This window comes from Eschscholzia californica, unplaced genomic scaffold (assembly GCF_041429995.1).
Source record: "Eschscholzia californica isolate CP2 unplaced genomic scaffold, dmEscCali1.0.p SCAF_4, whole genome shotgun sequence".
Taxonomy (NCBI): Eukaryota; Viridiplantae; Streptophyta; class Magnoliopsida; order Ranunculales; family Papaveraceae; genus Eschscholzia; species Eschscholzia californica.
Genome location: NW_028238461.1, coordinates 8,115,329 through 8,139,334, shown reverse-complemented (window position 1 = coordinate 8,139,334; position 24,006 = coordinate 8,115,329). Strand labels below are relative to the sequence as shown.

The following is a 24,006-nucleotide window of genomic DNA, read 5'->3' as shown; positions in this document are numbered from 1 at the left end:
TAATAACAATATATGATAGAAATTTGTATTTTTTTTGTTAAATATTGGAAGGGAGGACACATTATATACTCATTGTCTCGGCGTACTAGATTTGTATGCCATTGTTGAACGTGTGAATTTTTACTGAAAGTGGAAACATTGAATTTTATACACATTATATACGTCATCTTTTAGTTTATATTTAATTGTTTCATTTGTTCCTTCTACTTCATTTTGTTTCATTTGTCTTTGTTTAGTTGATGTTTTGTCTATAAACCTCTTTGGTTAGTGATTAATGGAGACATGTTAGAGTTTGTCTATCCCACCATGTTAATCTGAACTCTGTGTCCTTCGTTATAGCTAAAATGTTTTGCCTTATTATAGCTGAAATTTTTGGCTTATTATTGTTTGTATGTCCTTCGTTATTATATCACCATGTTAACTTTTTTTGTTAATTTATAGGTTCTTCTAACTTCGAACGATCTTCTGTAGGTGTTGTTCGTCAGATTAGTCTGCTACGGGTGAGTAATTTCTTCGGCTTTACTCACTGATTGTATATATTTCCCTCTTTATAATTGTTAATCAAGTGTCGAGACTTGCAAGTAGCTAATTCTTAATGTTTTTTCTTTACTTCTTATTAGATAGATTCACGTTCACTCAATGCGAATCGAATTGCATAATATGCTTGAACTCAGGTACAAATGGTTGAACTTTTTAGATAGATTCACATTCACTCAATGTGTAAAGTAGAATTTGTTAAATTTTTTGCCTCTTTCTCTTTACAGTTTTGGTGAAACTTTTTGTCTGTCAATGTTAATGCGATTTTGTCCATTGCATTTCTCCCAGTAAATATTTTGTCACTTTATACAATTTGTTGTTTTTATTACCTTTTTTCTAACATTGTTACTGAAGTTTTGGCCTCTTATGATTCAGTATGATTTAAGTCATTATTTTGTTGTTCTATTATCATTTTGGCACTTAGAGTTCAGTAAGACTTAGGAGAAATCTATATATTGAAGCTCGCATCTTCGTGGGTTATATTCTTTGAAGATATTTGTGTGACCTAAGCTTACTATTTGTTGATTTTGTCGTTTGAAATGATTCCGATTTCTATGTGTTACTGATTCAAACTTACATTTAGCTGAGTTCAATATTAGATTCTTATTAAGCCTTTATTTATATATTTAAACTCTAGGCTTACTGAATTTATGATTGATTGCTCATTTTTGCATTTGTGATTAGGTTTTTTTTTACTCATCAACTCAACTTAGGGTTTGTTCGAGAAATTACTGAATGGATTTATTACAGCAAGAACCTCCTGCAAAAGTACTCATTGGGGTTCATAATCCGTCTGAACAGAGCTCAACAATTACATCTACAAGAGTGAAGATTGTACGACTATGGTTGCGGAAATTACAGAAGATTTGTCACAAGAACCTCTTCCAGGAGATCGTACGGTTGTGGATGTAGAAGCAACAAACGAGATTCAAAAGGGTCATGCATTCTAATTTGTTTCAAATTATTTTGATATGTAGCTTTCAATTTGAATTTCCATTAGAGTGTATTTTGTGCTACTTAGTTTTTGTGAGTATGTGGATTTCTAAAACTGAATTGTGTAAACTAAATTCTAGATTTTTCTAACGTGTTGATTTAACCATTAAATTATTCTATTTTTTTGTTAGACTTAATAGAACACGACTACTTTTTGTCTATTTCTGTTGTCAGTTTATACCGTCCAACTGAAAGAGAAAAATATACATCTCACTTAACGTTTGAAAATACTGTTCGTGCCCTATGGGCACGGGTTACACCCTCGTTTATTATACTTCATAACTATTACATTACTTACTAACAGAACTCTTAAAGCGCTTGAATAGTATTATTGTAATACTAATATGCACTAAAATAGTTGTCGAACATGTGAGGTTGGGTCTGCATTCAATACAGCTGGACATATTGTACTGTCGTGTGAATCACCGTCCCAAGCAGGACATGGTTTATGTTGAGCTTCCTGTGTGATTCAAAAGATAATCGAAATGCACATTTTAGAATGTTGTAAACTAAACTAGTAACTGGTAACAAAACACAGAAATATACTTACTACTCTGTAACGTTCTCTAGCGTCAGAAACCCACTCAAACCTATTGCAATTCTTGTTCTTACAGAGAAGGAAATAACCTATCCCATTATTATTAGCATCAGTAGCATACATCAACGACATATAACTGAAACAACCCATTTCACAATAGCAAAAGTTCCAACCACATTCGTTAACGGAATGGTCTAAACTCTTACATATTTGACAATGAGTAGTAATGGACATGGTAACTAGTCTAAGATTTTGTGGTAACTATCTTGTGTCAACAAAGAGGGAGTTGTTGTGGTATATATAGAAGAGAATATATTCTCTTCTCACAATCTAAATCATTTAATTTTTTTTGTGTACAATTGTTATATTTTTTTTTTAAAGAAAATATAACTTTTATGAAACCTAATCGTTGTACTCAAACCTATTTTTTGGTGTCTTTGAGAATTCCGCGTTTCTTCATGATAACATCATGTTTTGCCAATGCATCTTCGGTCCATTCGAATTGGTTGCATTTGAAACACCTAACGAATTTCCGACCACGACTACCACGATCTTCTGATGAGTGAACACGCATCCAACCTCCGCAGTTAGGCTTTGTGCATGGATAACCATCCCATGGACAATCTTTTATGTCGTGGTTATCCTCGTCGCAGTAGTAACAAGTCTTTGGAATGATTTGTTTAACACTCGTTGTTTTTGACTCGTGTATGGCATGATCAAGCCACTTGAATGTTTCACACCAACTAAATTGACATGCTAAATATCTTCTTCCAGGACACGGATGGCCTTCGAGTACATGTAACTTTTGAATGCCGATACATGTACTAACAGAACACCTTGAATACATCCATGGGCATTTTGTTGCAGTGTGTGTGGTTTCTTCGCATAGTTGGCAAACCTCCATCGAACTTGAACTACTCATACTTTGTACAATTTGAGACAAAGTAAAGCTTGATAGAAATATAAAAGGTTTGTAAAATTAAAGTAGTCCTGTACCCCTTTTATAATGAAAAACTTTTTATAGAAAACACTAAAATATATTGTGCCAGTACATAAAAACAAAACCCGATTTGTTCTTTAAAAAGTTAAGAATATACCTATATAAATATGTGTGGTGTGAATGGAACTTATTTCTATAATAGTATGAACTAATAACACAACTACTCAACAATTATTTCATGGCTAATTCAAGTGTAGATATATGTCCAGCTTGTAAAATGGAAGGACATTTATTGACCGATTGTCGATGGAACTATTCTGTATGTCAATACGGTTGCAACGGATTCATGTTATTAATGTTTACTCCTGACGTTAGAGGAAAGGGTTACTTTCTATTATGCGGAAATAATGAGTGTAAGACTTTCGAATGGTTATGTGATGCGACGCTGAAAGAAACAACAGTAAGTTGGTTTAATTTCATTCATGAATTTATATTCTTACAAGATTACTAATTTTTCACATGTTATGATATGTAGGATGAAATATGTTGTTTATGTTATGAGTTCGGCCATAATCTACACAGTTGTCCGTCGGGATTAGCTTCATGGGAATGCACGTGCGATGAGATATGCAAGGGCAAGGATGTTGCTTAGTGTTCTTGTAGGAATTTATTCTGTTTTGATGTTGCATTTTATATACGTACAATTTATTCACAACGTTTTGTCTGGAGTAGATTGAAAATAAAAGTTCATTTGATCACATAAGCAAAGATACATATTGGCACATATGCCTATCGCTATTACTACTAATCGTACTAATGAACCAAACACTTTTCCAAACAGAGAAACAATTATTTAACTAGTACATAGGGGTTTAGAAAGCATCACTATCAGACGAATTTTCGATGAGATTAGGATCGTCTTCATTGTCGGAACCAACGGTATAAATATCCATATTGGTTCCCAACATAGTTCGAACATAATCCGAATAATTGTCTGTCTCGTTGCGCATCGAGTACGGAGAACACAAATGCTCGACATCTAAACCATTACGCAAATGACTATGACGAAGTAGCCTTAGTCTCATTCGATCATTGTCTTCTCTTACATATAGTAAAGCCCGGTTATAGTCTCTAGCGTTGTCTCGAAGATGGACAGCTTCACGGAAAATTGGAACCCTAACTCCTAAATTAATGCATTGCTCATGTAGGTGAATCCTGGTTCGAATCTCTAAATCTAACACCGTCAATCTATTTCTTCGTCCGTTACCATTCCGAAAAAATTCTTCTTCTTCTTGCAATCTTCGAGCCATTTGTCGTAATTGGAATCTTCGTCTATTCAACACGGTAGAATCGTTTAAGTTGTTATTACCTGTATTCATTATGGATTTGAATTGTTAGGTTCCTTAAATTGTTTTAGTGTGTACTTAAGTAGATGAAGTGTGGAATTGGGTAATGAAATTACAACATATATAGAACTCTAAAATGAATCTCAGGAATAAAAATTATGGAGATTTTGAAAAAAAACTATTATATGACTCAGTCTAGACTGCATCTGAACGAGTCTAGACTGATTCATACACTAAATGTTAAAGTAATAAGACAACTCAAGCCTTTCAATCAATCAACTTTTTGGGTAAGTTTATAAAAAGAATAATGACAAGCTAAATCTAAGAATCAGATATTCAATTATGAAGAATAAAAATGATGGAGATTTTGAAAAAAAAACTATTATATGACTCAGTCTAGACTGCATCTGAACGAGTCTAGACTGATTCATACACTAAATGTTAAAGTAATAAGACAACTCAAGCCTTTCAATCAATCAACTTTTTGGGTAAGTTTATAAAAAGAATAATGACAAGCTAAATCTAAGAATCAGATATTCAATTGTGAAGAATAAAAATGATGGAGATTTTGATAAAAAAACTATTATATGACTCAGTCTAGACTGCATCTGAATGAGTCTAGACTGATTCATACACTAAATGTTAAAGTAATAAGACAACTAAAGCCTTTCAATCAATCAACTTTTTACACGTCAATCAAACAACTATTTACTCACATGGCAGCTTGGAGAATCCATAAATCTCATTTTCCAATTGACTATAATAATGGGTGATAGCATCTATTACAAAGTTGTTATTTACTACTAGTCTATCAATCTTCTTATTCTACTTCTTTATCATCTTCTTCTACTTAGTCATGGGAGGATTTAACGACGACATTTGCTTCAGTTGTCGAGATGCTGGGCATAAATTGGTTGAATGCCCTACAAGAAAAATGTGTCCGAGGTGTGGAGAGGGTGTAATGCAATGGTTAAGGGTCAACAAAAACAATGAAAATCATGGTAGGTATTTTTTCAATTGCTCGTCACGTTGCAAATATTTTAAGTGGGATGAGGGCGAGACATCACGAACAATTGAGACTAATGAAAATATCTCAATTAACGGGAAATTGAAGGACGACGAAATTGCCCAGCTGGAGAATATGTTTGAAAATTTAGCTCAAATTGCTGAGAAAAAAGATTTAGAGATCACAACTACTGTGACAAAAATTGTTGTGTCGATGAAGAAAAATAATCTTTGAATTCTCGTTGTGTGTATGTGATTTTTACTTGTTGCACTTTTGAATACTGATATGTATGTGGGTATTCCAAGGCGTAAATTAATGTTTTTCCATGGTTGTAAGTAACTTAGACGATAACAATGATGACAAGACGATTGCAGGAGTCTAGACTCAGACTGCAACAGTCTAGACTCAGACTGCATGAGTCTAGACTCAGACTGCAGGAGTCTAGACTCAGACTGCAGGAGTCTAGACTCAGACTGCAGGAGTCTAGACTCAGTCTGTGATTCACGTTTTCTCGTGGACTCTTTTCGTATACAAATTTTAACTAGTCAAATTATATAATAATTGCAAATCAAAAATACATATTCATTCATCGTGGCATACATCAAAATTGTACTACAATCACTCCAAAATATTTAACCAAAGTTCCTTTAAGTGTTGAACCTGCATACTTTTGTTCAAATAACTCGTGTTATACACCTACAAATACACAACTAAGGTAGTAAAAAACTTAATAAGCAAAGATATTTTGTTTTTACAATTGCATCAAAGAGGAAGGGTCTGACAAAAAGATGGAACTGCTTCATTCGAACGGCAAGTCTTCCGATTATGTCCCAATTGATGACATCGACTGCATGTCTTCTTTTGTCTTGGTAAAGACTCCCCGCGCGATTCTCTTCTTGCTATCTTTGGTCTACCTCCTCGACGTCTGGTAGTTGGAGGTCTAATAAATGAATCATCACGAAGGTCTGGACATGACCAACCCGATTGAGATGTGACGGGGAACACAGATTCGGCATAAGCTTTGCGCACTGTTTCAAGATAGTAATATTTGTTGCAATAGTCGTAAATGTGTAAGTCCTCGCGTTTAATAACCGCGATAGCATGTATACATGGTAGTTGCTCTAGATCAAACACCCTACAACTGCAAGTTTTATTAAGCATGTCAACTGTTTCACTTGTACGATCATAGTTTACCTGGAACTCGGTTGAACTGATTGGTATAACGAAATATGGGGCTGCCTGTTCCATCCGTGAAGTTACCTTGTCTGCTGCCCATTGGGTTAGAATTGTTTCCCTCGTACTAGATTGTTGCCGACGTTCAAAAAACCATTGTTGTATGGTTGCTCTAATGTATTCAACGACATGTGTGATAGGAAGTTCCCTTGCTTCACGCATCAAACCATTAAAACTTTCAGCTATGTTTGATGTCATGATATCATACCGCCTCTTACTCCCATAAGCACGAGCCCATCTCTCAACTCCAACATCACGCAAATAACGACCAACGTTTGGAAAAGCAAGATCCAACTCAAGGAATATCCGTTCAAACTCTGAAAGTTTGTAACTCTTGCTTGCTCTAAAAAATAACGAAAGGAAATCATCTTTTTTAAACTTTGCCTTCAAATTATTACTAAGGTGGTAAATGCATGTACCGTGCATTGCATTAGGAAATACATTTCGAACTCCTTTCAAAATACTCCTATGTCGATCTGAAACAATGACTAAGTCGTTAACATCGCCAATAACTCGACGTATATGAGATAGAAACCAAGGCCAAGACTCATCATTTTCCGAATCACCAATGCCGAATGCAATTGGGTATATGTTATTGTTTCCATCAAGACCAGCAGCAACAAATAGAGTACCAAGATACTTAGCTTTCAAAAAGGTCCCATCAATCACAATAACTGGTCGAATGCATTCCTTAAACCCACGTATGCAACAACCAAGTGCCATAAAATAAAATTTGAAGTGATTTGAGTTACCTTTTTCAATGTGGCATATGGTACCTGGATTACTCCGACACAACTCATTTGAGTAGTTACTCAATACAGCATACGCTTCATCAGGAGACCCCCTCACCAAATCAATCGCACGTTCTTTTGACCGCCAAGCAACATCGTAACTAATAGTGATACCAATATCGTTTTGTATGTCCTGGATTATGTCATGCGGTTTGTGTTTTCGTTTCACTCCTACAAACTTGTGCCTTATTAACTCTCCAATAACTCTAGAAGTAGCTTGTCTATGCACACGGTGGAGGTTGCCAATCTTGCTGCAAGTATGAGTGTCTTCAAACTTAGACACCCTAAAGAAATTAGATTCGCCGATTTTAATTGCTCGTAAACTCCACCTGCAACCTTCAACTGCACAAGCTATTGACCATAAACTCTTTGTTGATTTCTTTACTCGAAACTCAAATTTTTCACTGAGAGCCCATAAACTCATCTTATCTTTTAATGCACTCTTGCATTTAAATACCTCATACACTTTCACACCCAAGTCTTTCTTTCCTGAACCTGACCCTTCGTCTTCATCTTCATAAATGTTACACATAGATTCAAAACTACTCGGAAGTGGTGGTAGATCATGTAAAGAAGGAACAATTATAGGCACATCAACATCTTCCGTACCTAAGTCTTCTAAAGGCTCCTTACCTTTAACTTTTTCCTGCTCGCAACCACTTCTACCAAATGGATTTTCACTAAGTACTTCAACATCATCAGATGATCCACCCCCTACATCAAAATTAACTTCATCGGAATATTCCCAAATCTCAGAACAACTCAAATCAAACAAATAGTCTTCTTGTTCTCTAGAACAAATGTCTGGTTTTAACTCTTCTGCGAGTTCTTCCTTTACACCCGAAGAACTCAAATCTACCACATAATCTTCTTCATCGAGAGAATAATGGTCATGTCTAAAATCTCCGGGTTCTTCTTCTCCACCTACCTCAACACTTTTTCTGATCATAGGTTCTTCTGTAACTGTTCTGTTTGGTGAGGTGGTCGGATAGTTAGTGAATGGAATGTTCAAATCTATCGAGCACACTTGTTCTCTTTGAGGAACTTCCTCTGGTATTAGGTATTCCTTTTCTACGTTTTTAGAGTGTGAACCACCTTCCATAGTAACATACAATGGAATACACTTCGGGAAATTACCTTTGACAAGTGTCCAGAAAAATGTGAAGTCACGCTCAACCTGAATTTCCATAGGTGAAGGACTCTGAATCGTCCCCGGAACCATAAAACTCAATTTTGGCAAACTTGTCGTGCTATCTTCACATACTATATCTTTAACAACTTCACGAAATTCTCTAAGTGTAGTCCCGCCTGATACAACTATTCCGGCTTGTTTACCACCAATATACTTTATTTCGTTATTCACATTTTCTAATTTACCACCATGAAATAACCAAATGCTCACGGATTCCATTACGGATTACCCTACAAAACAAAGATAAGTTCATTATGTATACGTAGTAAAATTAATACCAACTTCTAAAATACATACAAACATGACATGAATTTAACATGTAAATTGAAAACACATAACATGAATTCGATATGATTGCACTTTTTCTTTTTAACCCATACTTCATATAATATCATAAGTAATATTATACATTTTTCAGTTTATCTTCTTAATTAGATTAACATAATAAATACACACTTTTTCTCTTCATTGGACCAACACTTTAGGCACTCATGTTTCTCATTCATTCATTCTACTCTACCTTGGGTTAGCATTTCAACTTAACTATCCTTCTTCTTCTCTAACTCTTCTTCCTTTTCACTATCTAACTGAACTGAATTCCCTTCCTTGATGACTTTTCTAGCTTCTCAAATGATTAAGTCACAAAACTAGCCAATAAATCCCAAATCAATATTAAACATGCTTAAATTTCTAATATGTACATTAATATACACCTCTATAAACACATAAATATTATTCCCAAGTAATAATTTTATCACAACATAAATATACACAATCATCTTAATTAGGAACTCATGATCTAATTACTAGTATACAAAAGAAAGACCTAGTATTTCTTCATGGAAAACCCAAGTTAGGTTGAAGTTCTGGTTGAGTTTAGAATCTGGACCCATAGATCTCGCCGTACTATAAACATCATAAGGAGCTACATACTTAGGCATATCCACTGGGAACCGAACGTTTACTTTATTAGAATCATCACTAGTAACACCAAATGCAGCTCCATATAAGTAAGGAGAATCATCGTACCAAGTACGAGTAAGTCCAGAATCATTAGTTGGTGGTATATACTGTCCACCAACATTCAATCTATACATAGTCTGAAAATTGGTATTTTGGGGATCGATCAAATGATCCGAAAATCCAACCATAGCTGCAGGTTCGAATAAGTCGGCCATAGAGATGACCTCAATGCCATTGACAATCAAGATTAATCATTATGTTTTAATTGTATTAAACCAACCATAGAGAATACTAGGTATGAAAGACCAACTATCATACCTATCATGGAATTAAACCAACCATAGAGATGGTTTAATTGTATTTCTTCATCAATTAAACCAACTATCATGGAAGCTAGATTGATAAGAAACCATGACAAGTAACAAAACAATAACAGCTGCAACAATCTGGGAGGAAACTTGTGGAGAGACACTTTTATCTTCACTATGGCATTTTGACAAACAGTAGATGTGCTATATTTATTATGTGGGTAAGAACCCTAGTTAGACTCCATTAAACCCTAATTGAAGTAGTTTGAAGATAAAACTTAAATAATGCCACTGATATAATACTAATAAAATCATGGATTTCATGAAATGAGATCTATGATCAAACAGGAGATGTGTCTTATGCTCCATTAAACCCTATAGTTGAACCGAAAAAAAAACATCCAGAGAGAGAGATAGCCATACCTGCATCAAAGATATTAGTGTGTGTGAGAGACCAACTATCGATCCAAAGAAACGGCGCGAGAATGAGAAGTAAACGAAGAAGTTTATGGGAAGATTTTCGTTCTACTAGAGAGAGAGAGTTTTACTCGGGCTGATATCCTTGTTATTTTCGGTTGTCTAGATTATCTAGACATCCTTTTATAACGAGGGCAAATACGGAAGTTTAAGGCTAAAATTAGGTCATTTGACCAATACTTCAAAATGAGGGTCATTTTAACAAATTTGACCCAGTCAAAGGTCATTTGACCTAATTTCCCAGTAATAACCCCCTAGTTATGGATTTAAGTGGTAGACCTCTTTGAATTCAACCTTCCTGCGGACTTGATATGGGTTGACCCTTTGGAATTTTGGTCCTTTCTTGACTTATTGACTGTGGTCCGCTGATGAACATTTTTTTATTATCATACCAGATTTACGTGCATTAGTGGGCCATTATACGCAACTTACACATACGAAAGGTATATTACAAACATTTGGATGAGGAATGCGCAAAGAGAAAAGGTAGATTTGACTTGATAAATCTAGTTTGACGATATTTTCTTAAACGAACCCTAGATCGGTGGACTCGGGTCGGGTAGTCCACCTCAAATGAACAAAGTTATAAATTCGTCTCTTGGTCCACCGAATTCACACCAATGGTCGGGTGGACTACCCGACCACAGAATTCTATATTGATTGTCAAAAAAGTTAGCTACTTCCGAATAAAACTAATAGGCCTATTAATTAAGTTTACCTTCAATATTTGAATAAGAAAACCCTCTAAAACCCTAACAAAATTAAGAACTCTCTCAAACGAGAAACGGAGGAGTAGAAGATGACGGAGAAGTAGAATCTATCAGTCAAATTAGATGACCTAAAATGCTAAATTCCTCTTCATTAGTCAGTTCTTCATTTTCTTCCTGTCCCTTTTTCCACTACCTTCAACTGAACCGACGAACTAGACAACTCAATTTTAAGAGAGTCGATCTTCGTCAGCAATATACGATGAGAAGATTAAGTATGAGAATGAAAACCTAGAAGAAGATTTGATTTAACCTCAAAAGAGATTCATTTCTGCTTTCACAAGGAAAGAATTCCTCTAACCTTCAAATTCCAAGTAAAACTGTAACAATAGCAGAAACGACAACAACAGGGATTAAAACAATTACAGATGCAATCGATTGAGCTGAGAAGATGATCTTTTAGGGTTTTCTGGAAGGGAGGGAACGAACGCCTTTCTCTCTCTATAATAAATTATAATGCGTGGATCAAAACCCAAAATCTTGAGCTCACTCTTCCGTACCGCTACCGAGGGTTTATCAGATTCAAAGACCAAAATAGCTGAAAAGATAAAACCTAACATAAACTTGGAACAACTATTTCCATTAACGGACTTCTCTGATACCACCAGCATTTCCAGTTCCGAAACTATCAATATATCTTCTAAGAAATCATTCAAAGAAAAATTACGATCAAAGAAACCCCCTCCAATATCTGCAAAAGAATCTTATTCAAGAAGTTTGTCTTTGAAGAAGTTTCAGTCACATAGTACTGGTAATCATCGATTTCTCAGTGTTCTCTTTTTTTTTGTTCAAATTGAATTACTTGGTTTAGAAATAACAATCATGTTGAATAGGTCATACTTTTTTTTTTATTGCAGTGGAACCGGGAAATATGTTGCAGCGTATAACTTCGTTCGTATGTGGTATGTTCTAGACTTGCATTCCATCAATCTCAATATGAAAAGAATTTGATTTTACTATCTGTTAGGTAGATAGAGTTGCTTCTGTTAGGTATTGCCCTAAAATGTATTTGTAGTTTATGTTTGGATCACTGTTTGATGCCCCCCTCCACTATCCTGCAAAAGCACCTACAAATTGCTAAAATAAAGTTAGGGCACTTCACCGTTGCAACAGAGCTGATCTGCTAGAGGCTGTCAGCCTGTTGGATCATCGCTCCCCTGCTCCATGACATGTGTTGTAAAATGAAGCTCAATTCCCTTCTTGGTGAAACGAGAGCTCTCTAGAACAACCATTGCCAACACTTATTAAGCAACATTTTTTTTTTTAAAAACTCACTTATTAAGCAACAATGGGAAGCACATAGATTCTAGAGGTTGATAAGATTGATGTCTTCCCATCTTATCCAAATTTTTTAAGTCAATATCATTTTTTAATTAGAAATAAAATTTAAAAGTCCATATCTTCTAGCAAGAGGGTTTAGTGGAACTCTAACCGAGTGGACAATTAAGTGCCATGTGGACAAAGAAGATAGTTGATCACATTTCTGCTGGAGATGAAATTTTGCCTCCTTGCCAAATGGTGAACTATTTTGCTTCATAGGAAGCAATTTTCAAGAAAATGTCTTCTAAGACATACCACATAAGAACTTCTCCATTGGAGTTGCTTTCAGGATAATTTCCTTCAATTGTCTTTGTCTATATCTTTCTCCTTTAGATATAAAAATCTTATTAGAGGGTATGTTGCATGGACAAAGTGATATAAACTCATAGCAAGAAATACTGCAGAGGTCTATACTTCGATAAATAAGTAGAACTTCATAAAAGTCTCTACTTATAATAAATTATATCCTTTATTCATAAACTTGAGTTAACCCATCTTGTCTGCCTCTGGGGTTTGGCTAGATCTGAATATCTGATCATACATGGGAAGTCATCTTTTTCTCCTTTTAGACATTTAGTTACTACTTTGATTAAATGGAAACCTAATGAAACCGGAAAATGTTCTACTACTTATCGTCAAACTCGAGTCACAAGTAAATACTTTTACTTAAGGTAAGTAAACAAGCGAAAAAAATCTAAACAGATAGCAATTACAGTTGCAATCTGCAGTCGACACTTGTTGTCCAAGTGGTTGATAGTGTTGAAATAAACTCCAAAATTTCGGAGGTCCTAGGTTTGATTTCCAGAGGAGGCAGAATTCATGGTTTATTGAACTTGGGTTGCTCGTTTTCGAAAAAAATGTAGCTAAATGGGCTTTAGGCCGTTTATTTCATTGGGCTTTAGGCCAAAAGTTTAGTTGGGCTTTAAGCCCGTTTGTTTCAAGGTTTAATTCGGCGGTTATCATGCTTATCACATCTTTGAGGTATCAAATGCCATTGTAATGACTTCTGTAGTCACTTTCCAAAAAAAAAGAGTTGCAATCGGCTGGAATTGTGCTGCAAATGGGAATGGCTTCATACCTGAGTAATTGCATTACAAAAGGGTGGATGAGGGTGCAATACACGGGAGAGTACGTGTACGCCATGGAGTATAAAGACTTAGTGATGGCCTACGAGCTAGATAATCCCTCTCACTTTCTTGTTACACAGGAAATTGTGCTTGTGCTTTGGTGTATTTCTGCAGGAAATGTTGGGTAAACAGAAAAGAAGTTAATTTTCTCACTGACATGTATTGTTTTCATATGCAGGTAATGTTGCTATAACTTCAGAGGCGCACAGCTTTCCTACTTCGGATATGCCTGATGACCAGAACTCCATGGAGCCAGCCCTGGACATACCATGGTTCTCAAAAGTGTCTAGCAACAGTGTAACAGAAAGGAGGAAGGAGTTGTCACGTGAAAGGAAACAGAAATGGGTTACAAAGGACTCCCAGACTCGTCGATTTCGCCAGTTAGTGTCAGTATGTGGGAAAAGACTGGGCACAGAAGCTACACTTGAGGTCTTTGGTAAATTGGGCCGAGAAACTGGTACGAAAGAATTTCATACATTGATAGGACTTTGTATAGAGAAGGCTAGGACGAGTCGGGATATAGATGTCTCATTGGAACACATTTATAAGGCATCCGAACTCTTCGGAGCTATGAGAGAACAAGGTTTTCGGATTGAAGAAGAAACTTATGGTCCATTGCTCACATATTTGATCGATATGGAAATGGTTGAAGAGTTTCAGTTCTTAATTGATTGTATAAAAAATGATAATCCTGACACACTTGCAAGATTAGGTTACTATGAGATGTTGCTTTGGGTTAAAGTTGATGACAAAGATAAAATTGAAGAGCTTTGCAACTCAATAGGAGAAGATAAGGATGGTGGCGGATTAGGCATTGCAGGTACAGTTTCACACCTTGACATACTTCTATCTTCTAGGATCATTGTGCCCAAATTCTTCAAATCTGTTCATATACGTATTACTTTCAGTAAATGTCCTCTGAATTTCAGGATATTCATATTGTTTTTGTTGAACTAATCTTCAAATAGAAACAGTTTAATAGAGATTGTCACTTGAAAAGGGCTTTTTTGTTTTCTAAGAGCGTAAGGCTTCTAAACCAGCTCCATGCTTTACTTGTGTAACATGACTTGTTTGAATGCTTTTATGCTTCACCTCTTGGGGGAGTCAAATATATATGCTTATTCGCTTCATCTTTAAGCTTTCGGTTCTTTAAAGCAGGAAGTTCTTAATTTCAGTTTTACGAAAAGCGTGGTCGGATGTAGCCAACCACGACCATACTGCTTCCTTAGTCTTTTTTTTTGAATGATTATTCTTCCTTAGTCTTACCTTTACTCAGTAAAGGCCCAACTAAGATCCAACTTTCTAAAGATGTGTGTATAGGAGTGTATTTGTAGAAGAAACGTTGGGTATCACAATTCCGATATTTGCATTTTAGATTTGTTTCCTTTGTGTTTAAATTTTTTTCTGCCACTTTGTTCTGTACAACTTGTGTTGTGAGTGAGATGCTCATAAAGGACTAACAATTGTTCAATTTGGTGTTTATTCTGTGAGTGCTATGACTTTTTTATTTTTATCTTTAGTTTAGAATTTTTTACTTCCTCTTTGTACTCTAACTGTTTAATTTATATTTTTCCATGGACAAGTCTAAGAGAACTGCTTTTTCAAAAGAAAATCGACTAAAGACAACCAACCATATTTGCATGGATATAAATGTGACAATTATTGTCCAAATAAAAACTCTTTTACTTTCTTTGGAGTTCCCTAAGCATATGTTTATATTTAGCTTAGATCATTGCCTGAGTCAGTGCCATGCTTATCGGTCATTTCCTTTCGTCAATCTTTGGAGATGATCCATAATAATTGAACAAGTAACTGTAGTCTCCTCCTTCAAGATTTTGAGTTCCTCATTTGCTTATGTTAGGGAAAGCTCTTCATCGTCCATTATAATCTGAGAATGGTTTCGTAAACAAAACTTTCTGATGGTTAGTTCTCCATCCATCATTAAGCTGATTAAGGTTCTAAAAGATTTCTGCATGCTAGTTGTTTTTTTTGAAACTTCGAATGAATATTTTAATGAAAAAGGAATAGATACAAACTGTCATGGGCTCTCTCACGATATCCATGCCTCCCAGTTCACTATAACATCTGTGAAAGATATATTTTAGAAGACTCTTATCTTTTAGCTCAAAAGAATATTGTTCCTTTTATGTCTAGATTGGTTACTAAGTTCATATCCTTGAAGACTTCGTTATTCCTATCTTTCCATATGTTCCAGATTATAGCCGCTGGGACCAGTTGCCGTATTTCCTTCCTGTTCTTCTGCTTGCAAAGTCCTTCCCACTGTTATAGCATTTGGTTGATGTTGTTAGGTCTACACCACTGTTCTGCATGCAAGTTTTTAAGCCCTCAAAATCAGTTTAATTCTGCTAAAAAGATTAGTCCCTTCTAACCTGCAGAAGCTCCTCTACTGATCATCACTCAACCTTTCCAAATTTCACTGAATCACGTTGACTCTGATTTTGGTTTGCAGCTCATTATGCCCATTTATAGTTTCGTTTATCCTATATTTGATAGTTATGAATTGAATAATTGTATTATTTGGTGCAAGCAGAATTTGCAGCTTCCAGTAGACAAAGCTGAAACTCACAGAATTTGATGCTTTTGGCAGGAAACTATTTGTTGGCGCTGTGCGAAGGAGACAGAAATGAAGAGTTTTTGCGGTTATTAGATGTTGTTGATGTAACTAAAGTTTCGTCATTGGACTGTTTGTCAGACATCTTTAAATCCTTAGGAAGACGCACATTGGAAAACTTCGCACAGAAGTTCATTGTAGCATTAAAAGGCTCTGGTATGTTCTTCCTTTATCTTTATATGCTAAAGAGGACCTTTATTTTATACCAAAAAGTGTCATTTTTTCAGCTGTTAAACCATTAGGGTGAGTGAGTAAAATATATGAATTGGCAAATCGACTTCACTCGACTGGCAGATTGACAAACCTCTCTTTGTTCTGAAACTTGATATGTAACTTAACATAAGGTTTGAGTTTGTTGCGGTGAACTGTTAACATGGATTAAGATAATTTTAACCTCATCTTTTTGTTCTCAGTCATTAGAACCATTTGAAATGACCTAGGATGGGACTGCTGGGTTAGGTAAATGAGCTTATCTGTTCAGTTAGTCTTTTTTCCTCGGAACCTTGGTCTATTGTGCCTGGATTTCCATAACATTCGAAAGAAATATGATTTATCATTTTCTCGAACCTTGGTCTATTATGCATGGATTTCCATTACACTCGAAACAAATATGATTTACCATCAATGTTGACTGAGTTAATGAATCCGTCCAACGGTAATTCGATAAGGTTCTCAATAGCTTAATCTACATATTTTTCTGCTATTTTTGAAAGATTTGCTGCATACGCATAACTGTTTTGTTACCTTGCCATAAACAGAAGTGGGAGAAGAAAATCTATCACACTTCATTTACAGCTACACTACCAGCATGCCGGATTTATCGGTAAGGAAGTAAGGGGCTTTTCACGAATAATACCAGTAATCTCCGTCTGTGAATTTCATGGAGTGCATCTTCTAACATAGAGTAGAGATATGCACTTTGATTGTTATAACTATTCATCGTATTTTGTTTTGAATCCTCTGTAACTCTATATAAATAAGTCAAAGAGTTCTTACTGTACAATAATATCGAACGTTTTTGAAAAAATATCTATTTGAAAAAAGGCGACAAGGGATACTTATGTAACCTATAAAGCATGAGTTGCATAGAGGTTGTGGAATTCTATAGTTAACTTAAATACACACAGTTTCAACTTTCAACCATCTGGTAAACATCTAAGTATCTATTTGTTACTTGCAAAATGTGGTATAAATTATCATGTAAACTGAAGCAAGTTACCACCGATTGGGTCCTAACCCTGTTTAGTCATAACTTTGTAAGAACAAGTGTTACTGTATAGCAGGAATTAAATTTTGAAATATTTCGGATGAAATGACCAAAATATTTTCATTTCTATACCTACCAAAATTTCCATCATAACTAACTAAGTTTCTCTTAACAAAGCCTTGTTAAGGAAATTAGTTTCAAAATATTTCGATCAAAATGGCCGAAATATTCCATTTCCATGCCTACCGAAATTTCCGCAGAAACTTCATTCCTTGATCGTAGTACTTAGGTGGCGACGACTTCGCAACATGTAATTAGTGCTTCATCTCTGTTTGGTCTCTCTTAACCAGATTTGCTTTAAAAACTTGTACAGTTCAAAAAATATTAATCTGAGTTCTTTCTCTTGTTCAAAAGAGTAGTTAACATCTTTTGTATCCTAGCAGTTTGTTTGTTTTGGTTAATGAACTAAGCTACTCTTTGCTGTTGGTATGCTTAGTAAGCTGCTTACTCCCTGCAACTCTGTTCTTATATGCTACAATTGATGTTGGAAGGTTGAAGAAGCCATTTTAGAGTTCAAGAGGTTGCATGAGAAGCTTCATGTATTACCTGCATCTACCTCATACAAGAAGCTTGTGAGATACTGTTGTGATTCACTTGAGGTATGAACAAACTAGAAGCTATGATCACTTGATTTTAAAGTGTAAAAGCTTTATCTGATATTCTGATCATAATTATTGGATAACTCAATTATATGAAAAGTGAAGTCTAAAATGTGGTATCATTTGATTCACTCCAATGATCTTCATTTGTTTCGTTTTCCTTGCTTAAGGGTTTCTTACAACTGTGAGTCTGTAAAAGAATTTTATGTAAAATTCGAACATTAGGACTCTAATTCCTGAAGGATCATATGGTCTTAAGAATATGTGTGTAACAAGAATGCTCAAAAAGCAGCAGATTCTTTCTCAATCTACTAGCTAGTCAGTAGATATGAGCAGGAGAAACGCAGTAACCCTGTGTTCATGTCCCCAGTGCCTAATCAGGTACTCCACGAGGCCCTGGATTCCGGTGATTAGGAATAATTAAACTTCTGTAAAACTTCATATTTCCTACAAACATGGAAACTCTTCCAACATTTTGATTATGTATAGTTACGAGACGTTCAATTTTAATTGAGTTTATTCTTCAAAATACTCTTGCAGGTGCATTCTGCCCTCGATATTGTTGATCAAATGTGTCATTTGGGTTTCTCCCTATCAATTGATATTTTCTACCCCATCTTAGATGCAGTTGAGGAGAGCCGTGAGCTTGATTTGGTATTTTGAGCCTCGTTCTATTACATTCTTTTCCCTTATGTGCAGATGCTGGATGGACTTTTTCACTGTTTAAAAAGATTGCATGTCGATGATGTTTTACATTTTTATTGCCATGTTTGAAGGTACAACTATGAGGAAAAGCATGTGCACGTGTATCAACATATAACATTCGTATGTTATTGCTTAACTAGTTCTCTGCATGATGTGATATGTAACTGTTTGCACCTATTTTAGAGTCCTTGGGTATAACTCTTTTTTCTCAGCTTGTACTTTTAATTACTGGAGTTAGTTAATGACATAGAGTTGTAGACAAAAGCTCCTCTTGAGGCACTTTAAAATAAACTCAACCAGAATTTGACAAAACAACGAAAAGTAACAGAAATAAAACCTGAATAAACCTTGAATTAATCAAACAATTTGCGAAAGAGTTCTTCAAAAATGTAACTAGCAGAAACCTGAAATTTACTGAATCTTCAACTATAACTTTTAAATAACAAACAAACCTCAATGGAACTTGCATAAACTTGAAACATTGCAGAAAACATATAAGAAACGAAAAAACAACTCAAAGTCATTAGCTATCCGACCTGACCTGAGTACTTATAGAAGAAGAGATCCCTTTCTTATCTACTTTCTAATTCCTGTTCCTAATTGAATTAGTGAACTAAATGAAAGTGAAACTTATCTAAAAAATACAAAAAGTTTAGCAACAAATACCATCGAAAAGAATTAGAAAAAGTATATAAAATGTCTTTTGTTTGTCAAACACCCTTAGGGGAGGGCCCCTATTTACATTAGTCAGAGTCCTATCTCATGAGTCATGAACAATGCTTTCTGCCTTTCTCCAGGATCCCAATACCAGTTGGGTTATTCGCATGCCTCAAACAACTCTCTTGTAACTACTTGGATCATTTTGAGCAACAAAACTCACTTGGGTGTTACCTGTAATTTTAGGTTTAGGCTTGTGTTTGTTATCTATCCACTTGAATTTAAGTAACAAGATTATGGTTCCTTTCACATTTTCTCTTATTCTGTTGCACACCTTAGAACCTACATTATATTGACTTCCACCTCCATCTTAATAATTCCACAAGAAGTTATGCATTTTCCTTTCGATTGGTTAATAGCTGAGTCATCTTAATAACTATCAGTAGGCTAATGACAAAATAATATCAAACAATTCCACATTCTTAACGGGGGAGACAGAAAACAGGTACGGGGCATTATTTATCTTTCTGTTGAAAAAGGGCTAGTTGTGATTTATCATTTTTTCCTGTGTGAATTGTGAAAAGGTTAAGTCGCTCCCTCTGGAATATATGTTCCTTGATTAATTTGCTTTTTATTGCAATCAGCTAAACTAGAGATTGTCCTAATACTATATCTTTTCAGGTTCAACCAGTATATGCAATGATGCGTCAACATGACTTGGAACTAAATTCTGAAATATTCAGGATCATGATAAATTTGTCCGTGAGAATGAAAGATGTGAGTTTGGATCCCCTTCCCGTTTCTGATATAAAATGTGAACTACAACGCTTGGATGTTTTTTTTGTTTTGAGAAACAGACTACTGGTGATAAGTTTTTTTTTTCTTTCCTCCTTTTCTTTTCTTAAGTTATTTATTTTGTTTTTCAGTTTGAAGGTGCTTACAACTTTCTAAGAGATCTGAAAGAAATGCATTTAGGGCCTAATGCGTACATGTACAATTCTATAATGGCTGGACACTTCAGGGAGGCAAGTCCCCGTACAACCATTTCCTTCGTATTTGGGCAGCATAAACTTTTGATAAGTGTTCATTTATTTAATGTGGCTAACAAGCTGTACTTTTTCTTGGTGCAAACATTTTTGTGAAGTTTTCATGAAATTATGAAAATTTACACTTACCATTGTTAGAGTTTCTTATACGGGTTTTCGCCAACATTCAATTGTAGAACCCTGATGTTGTTCTCATTTTACCTGTTCCATTTACATGGTTCATGTTTTTGTGAGGAGAAGCTTTCTTGAAAATGCTTTCTTGTCTCGTGAGATTGTACATTTCAGCCTATGGTGTGTTTTAAGTTCAATATAGATTATCCTTTAGCTTTTATTTGCTTGCAAACTCTTTTTTGACTGATTCGTTGTTGATATAAAATCATCCAGAAAAATATTCATGAAGGGTTGAATGTCCTCAACCAAATGAAACGCGCTGATGTACAACCAGATTCTCAGACCTACGGCTATTTAATTGGCTATTGTGAAAGTGAAAAAGACATTGTTAAGGTATGTTTATATAAACTGAAGTTTATGCTGAAACTTGTTGCATTTAGCTTTCCTAATGTGATTCAGAGGGAGAGGAAACTTAAATTTTCGTAAGATGATGAAACCAAACTAAGAATTGTTCATTGAAATTCTTTCAGTATTATGAGGAATTGAAGTCTGCTGGAATCCAAGCTACAAAACACGTTTACATGGCAATTATAACTGCATATGTGAAATGTGGTCAGTTCCAGAAGGCAAAGCAGGTACATCTTGGCAGCTACTTATGGGTTTCACAGCATTTGCATCATGAGCTATCTCTATGGTGCAGTTCATGTAGAACATTCAGAATTCTTAACAGAAGGCGTCATCTTGATTTTTGTGTTAGACACTTAGACTTCATGTATCATCTGTGAAACTACTTGTATACATGATACATCATAACTGATGTTCTTCTTCTCCAAGAATGGCAAAGTTTCTCGTTCACATCGTAGCTGACTTATTAATGATCAATAAATGTCTCCATTTTCATACTGAAGATATTGGCATTAGGGAAGAAAAACAATGTCGATCAAATTCGTTCACATGACTTAGTATAAGTAAGCGGCAATCAGGACCCAATTTCAGATCAATCTGTATTATATGTCAGTTCCTTCTAGAATTTGTTCAACGGTGATCAACTTTGGGTTGTTCATGCATGAAATCTCCATTTCTGTTTTCAGTTCAGGGCCAACTTTTAGCTCAATCTGAGTTGATATGGTTTACTATGACCTTCGGGCAGCGTTAAACAACATTGAGTTATCCATGAATTTCAGTCTCCATTTTGTTTATCATTAGCAATAAGAGAAATATATCCTGTAAATGATATGAATGAAAACTCCATTCACTTATTGGCATCATCGCCACATCTCCACCAGCAGTAGCAATTGCACATTCATCACCTAACTCAGAAAAGTTAGTTCGAGAATTCCTGAGAAAAATTTTTTTTTTGGACGTCTCTCTTTGTACTAACCCGAATCATCGCAAGTAAAATTTAATTCGAACATTTTACTTCAACTTCTATTTTTCTTTTACTAAGAGCTGATGCTTTTTGTGCGATTAGGTATTTTTGGAGCAGGAAGTACCCGTTAAGTGCATGCCTGAACTTAAAAGTGTGCTTTTATCAGGCCTTGCATCAAATGGTCAAATTTCAGATGCCCTAGAAATATACGAAGAACTGAAGAAAGCTGGATCCCGCGTAGAACCAAAGGCCATTATAAGCCTAATAGTAAGATTGAGTTCCTCTTATGTCTTGTTACGTTGTTTGCACGATACATTGACATCTCACACTCTATTATTTGTTAAATTTTTGTAGGAGTACCTTCCACCAGAAGGAGAAGTAAATAGAGTAATTGAGCTGCTTGGGATGTTAGATGATTCAGAATATTGGTTTGAGGGTTGTAAGAGAGGCATCACATATTGTGTTCGACACAAGCATTTGAGGTTTACTAAACAGTATATTGTCGCTTTCCTGTAAAAGTTGTTTTCACAATGTTTTATTTTTCTTACGTTTGCATTTTCTTTGGTTAGTGTCGCAATCAACTTACTTAAGCAGCTCAAAGGCAAAGATGAATTATCTGCGTATACTGTTATGGATCAGGTTTATCTTCTCTCTTTCTCTCTTCCTAACAAATGTTTCCATCGTCCTTTAGTCCTTTATCCAGCTTCTTCTGAGGAGATGTTTTCTTGAGTTGTTTCATTTTTCTAGTTATATATATGAAAAAGACATTTTAACTAACTTGTTTACAATTGCTTAATAGGTATTTGCCCAAATTTGGGAGGCAGAGCCAACAGACTTAGAGCTAGGATTAGATTTACTAAAAGCTATTAAAGAAGAGGTTGATCTTCATCCTTCTCGTACGAGCCTTGATTTTCTACTTAGCACTTGCGTAAGTACCAAGGATGTGCAGCGTGCTTGGTTGATCTGGGAAGAGTATGAGAAAGCTGGCCTCGTTTACACTGTATTATCTTACTTGAGGTCAGTCAGTACTCGATGTTTTTCTTTTTCTCCCTCATATTTCTACTGTAGTAAATCCCTCTTTGGGGATTCATTTCTGCAGTAAATGAATTTGACGTGGATAAAATGGAGCCAATTGGGCTCTATGGACACCTTCCAGCCACTACAATTACGAGTCCAATACGGAGACTTACCGAAAAAGTTCTAGTGAAACAATATAATTATTTCCTTTCAGTGACGAGTTTGCATAAACTACAGCCTGTTTCCGTTCTTTTTATGAAATTGGCATCCGTTACCTCGACTATATTTTGCTTATCAATTGAGTTGTTGGTGTATCATTGTTTCTGACGTTCTTATTCATCTGATTCTTGAAAATGCTTGTACAGAATGTATCAACTCCTCTTGGCTTCAGGAGAAACCAAAGATGCAAAGAAAATGTTGACGAAAATAGCCAAAGATGATCCTCACGTTCGCCGCATAATCCATCAATGTCGAGACATTTTTAGTGACCCCAAGCCCCTTAAGGGTAAAAACAGAAAATGTAAGTTAGAAAAATTGTAAGTCCACATGTAATTTCATTTGTTTAGAGATCGAATGATCTCCATGGCTTTATCTATTGTTGATGTATCCCTTAATTATTTTAAAAAAATTGGAGGGGAGTCTCCTTAACTAAGTCTTACCCTCCACGGCTGCCCATTACAAGAAAATAAAAAAGGATCCTCACGGGCATTGGATCGATAATGTACTCATCATTTATTCCTTCTACATTATCTTCATTTGTCATATCTTTATTCCTTTAGGTTTCATTGGGTTCATGAGATTTTGTTATATACCGATTCAAGTCTACAAGTATCTGTTCTGAAACATTTATTCTCACTCATGATTGCATGAACATCAAATTTCTCATTCATGTAATGCTAACTTTGAATTGTTTTAAGATTTCAAATTTGGAATCAACTATGTTACAAAATGTATACCAGGTAAAACGTTGTTTCTTACAGCATTCTCAAACTAGTAGACTTGGCTGCCGACATCGCCTTAGTTGTCGGGATGTCTTTAACAGTGTCGTCTGTGCAGCAGATTGCA

General features: G+C 35.3%; 2 protein-coding genes and 1 long non-coding RNA gene across 3 annotated transcripts; 2 read left to right on the top strand and 1 right to left on the bottom strand.

Annotated features, from left to right (window-relative positions):
* Positions 1-253: 253 nt before the first annotated feature.
* Positions 254-1,641, top strand: LOC147542259 (uncharacterized). The gene is made up of 3 exons (XR_015223928.1): positions 254-500; positions 621-674; positions 1,222-1,641. It is a non-coding gene; the product is annotated as an uncharacterized LOC147542259 (long non-coding RNA).
* Positions 1,642-5,915: 4,274 nt separating this feature from the next.
* On the bottom strand, positions 5,916-10,419 carry LOC147542258 (uncharacterized). Its single transcript, XM_086632277.1, has 2 exons — positions 10,271-10,419; positions 5,916-8,806 (listed from the first exon to the last, which is right to left on the bottom strand). Exon 2 carries the CDS (start codon positions 8,793-8,795, stop codon positions 6,123-6,125), a length of 2,673 nt encoding a protein of 890 aa, XP_086488403.1. The 5' UTR covers positions 8,796-8,806; positions 10,271-10,419; the 3' UTR covers positions 5,916-6,122.
* Positions 10,420-10,815: 396 nt separating this feature from the next.
* LOC147542257 (pentatricopeptide repeat-containing protein At4g04790, mitochondrial-like) lies at positions 10,816-23,890 on the top strand. Its single transcript, XM_086632278.1, has 16 exons — positions 10,816-11,842; positions 11,949-11,993; positions 13,717-14,358; positions 16,147-16,326; positions 16,929-16,993; positions 17,929-18,036; positions 18,577-18,690; positions 20,080-20,175; positions 20,325-20,423; positions 20,829-20,948; positions 21,086-21,190; positions 22,027-22,191; positions 22,279-22,406; positions 22,494-22,563; positions 22,724-22,941; positions 23,307-23,890. The coding sequence occupies exons 1-16, from the start codon at positions 11,548-11,550 to the stop codon at positions 23,479-23,481; spliced, it is 2,625 nt and encodes an 874-aa protein (XP_086488404.1). The 5' UTR covers positions 10,816-11,547; the 3' UTR covers positions 23,482-23,890.
* Positions 23,891-24,006: the final 116 nt, after the last annotated feature.

What these genes read in the sequence shown, in the direction of transcription:
- LOC147542258 (XM_086632277.1), bottom strand. Translation starts at nt 8,795, where the DNA reads ATGGAATCCGTGAGCATTTGGTTATTTCATGGTGGTAAATTAGAAAAT.
- LOC147542257 (XM_086632278.1), top strand. Translation starts at nt 11,548, where the DNA reads ATGCGTGGATCAAAACCCAAAATCTTGAGCTCACTCTTCCGTACCGCT. An exon ending in AGGCCATTATAAGCCTAATA is followed by an intron (nt 22,192 to 22,278) that starts GTAAGATTGAGT and finishes AAATTTTTGTAG; the next exon opens with GAGTACCTTCCACCAGAAGG. An exon ending in CGTATACTGTTATGGATCAG is followed by an intron (nt 22,564 to 22,723) that starts GTTTATCTTCTC and finishes ATTGCTTAATAG; the next exon opens with GTATTTGCCCAAATTTGGGA.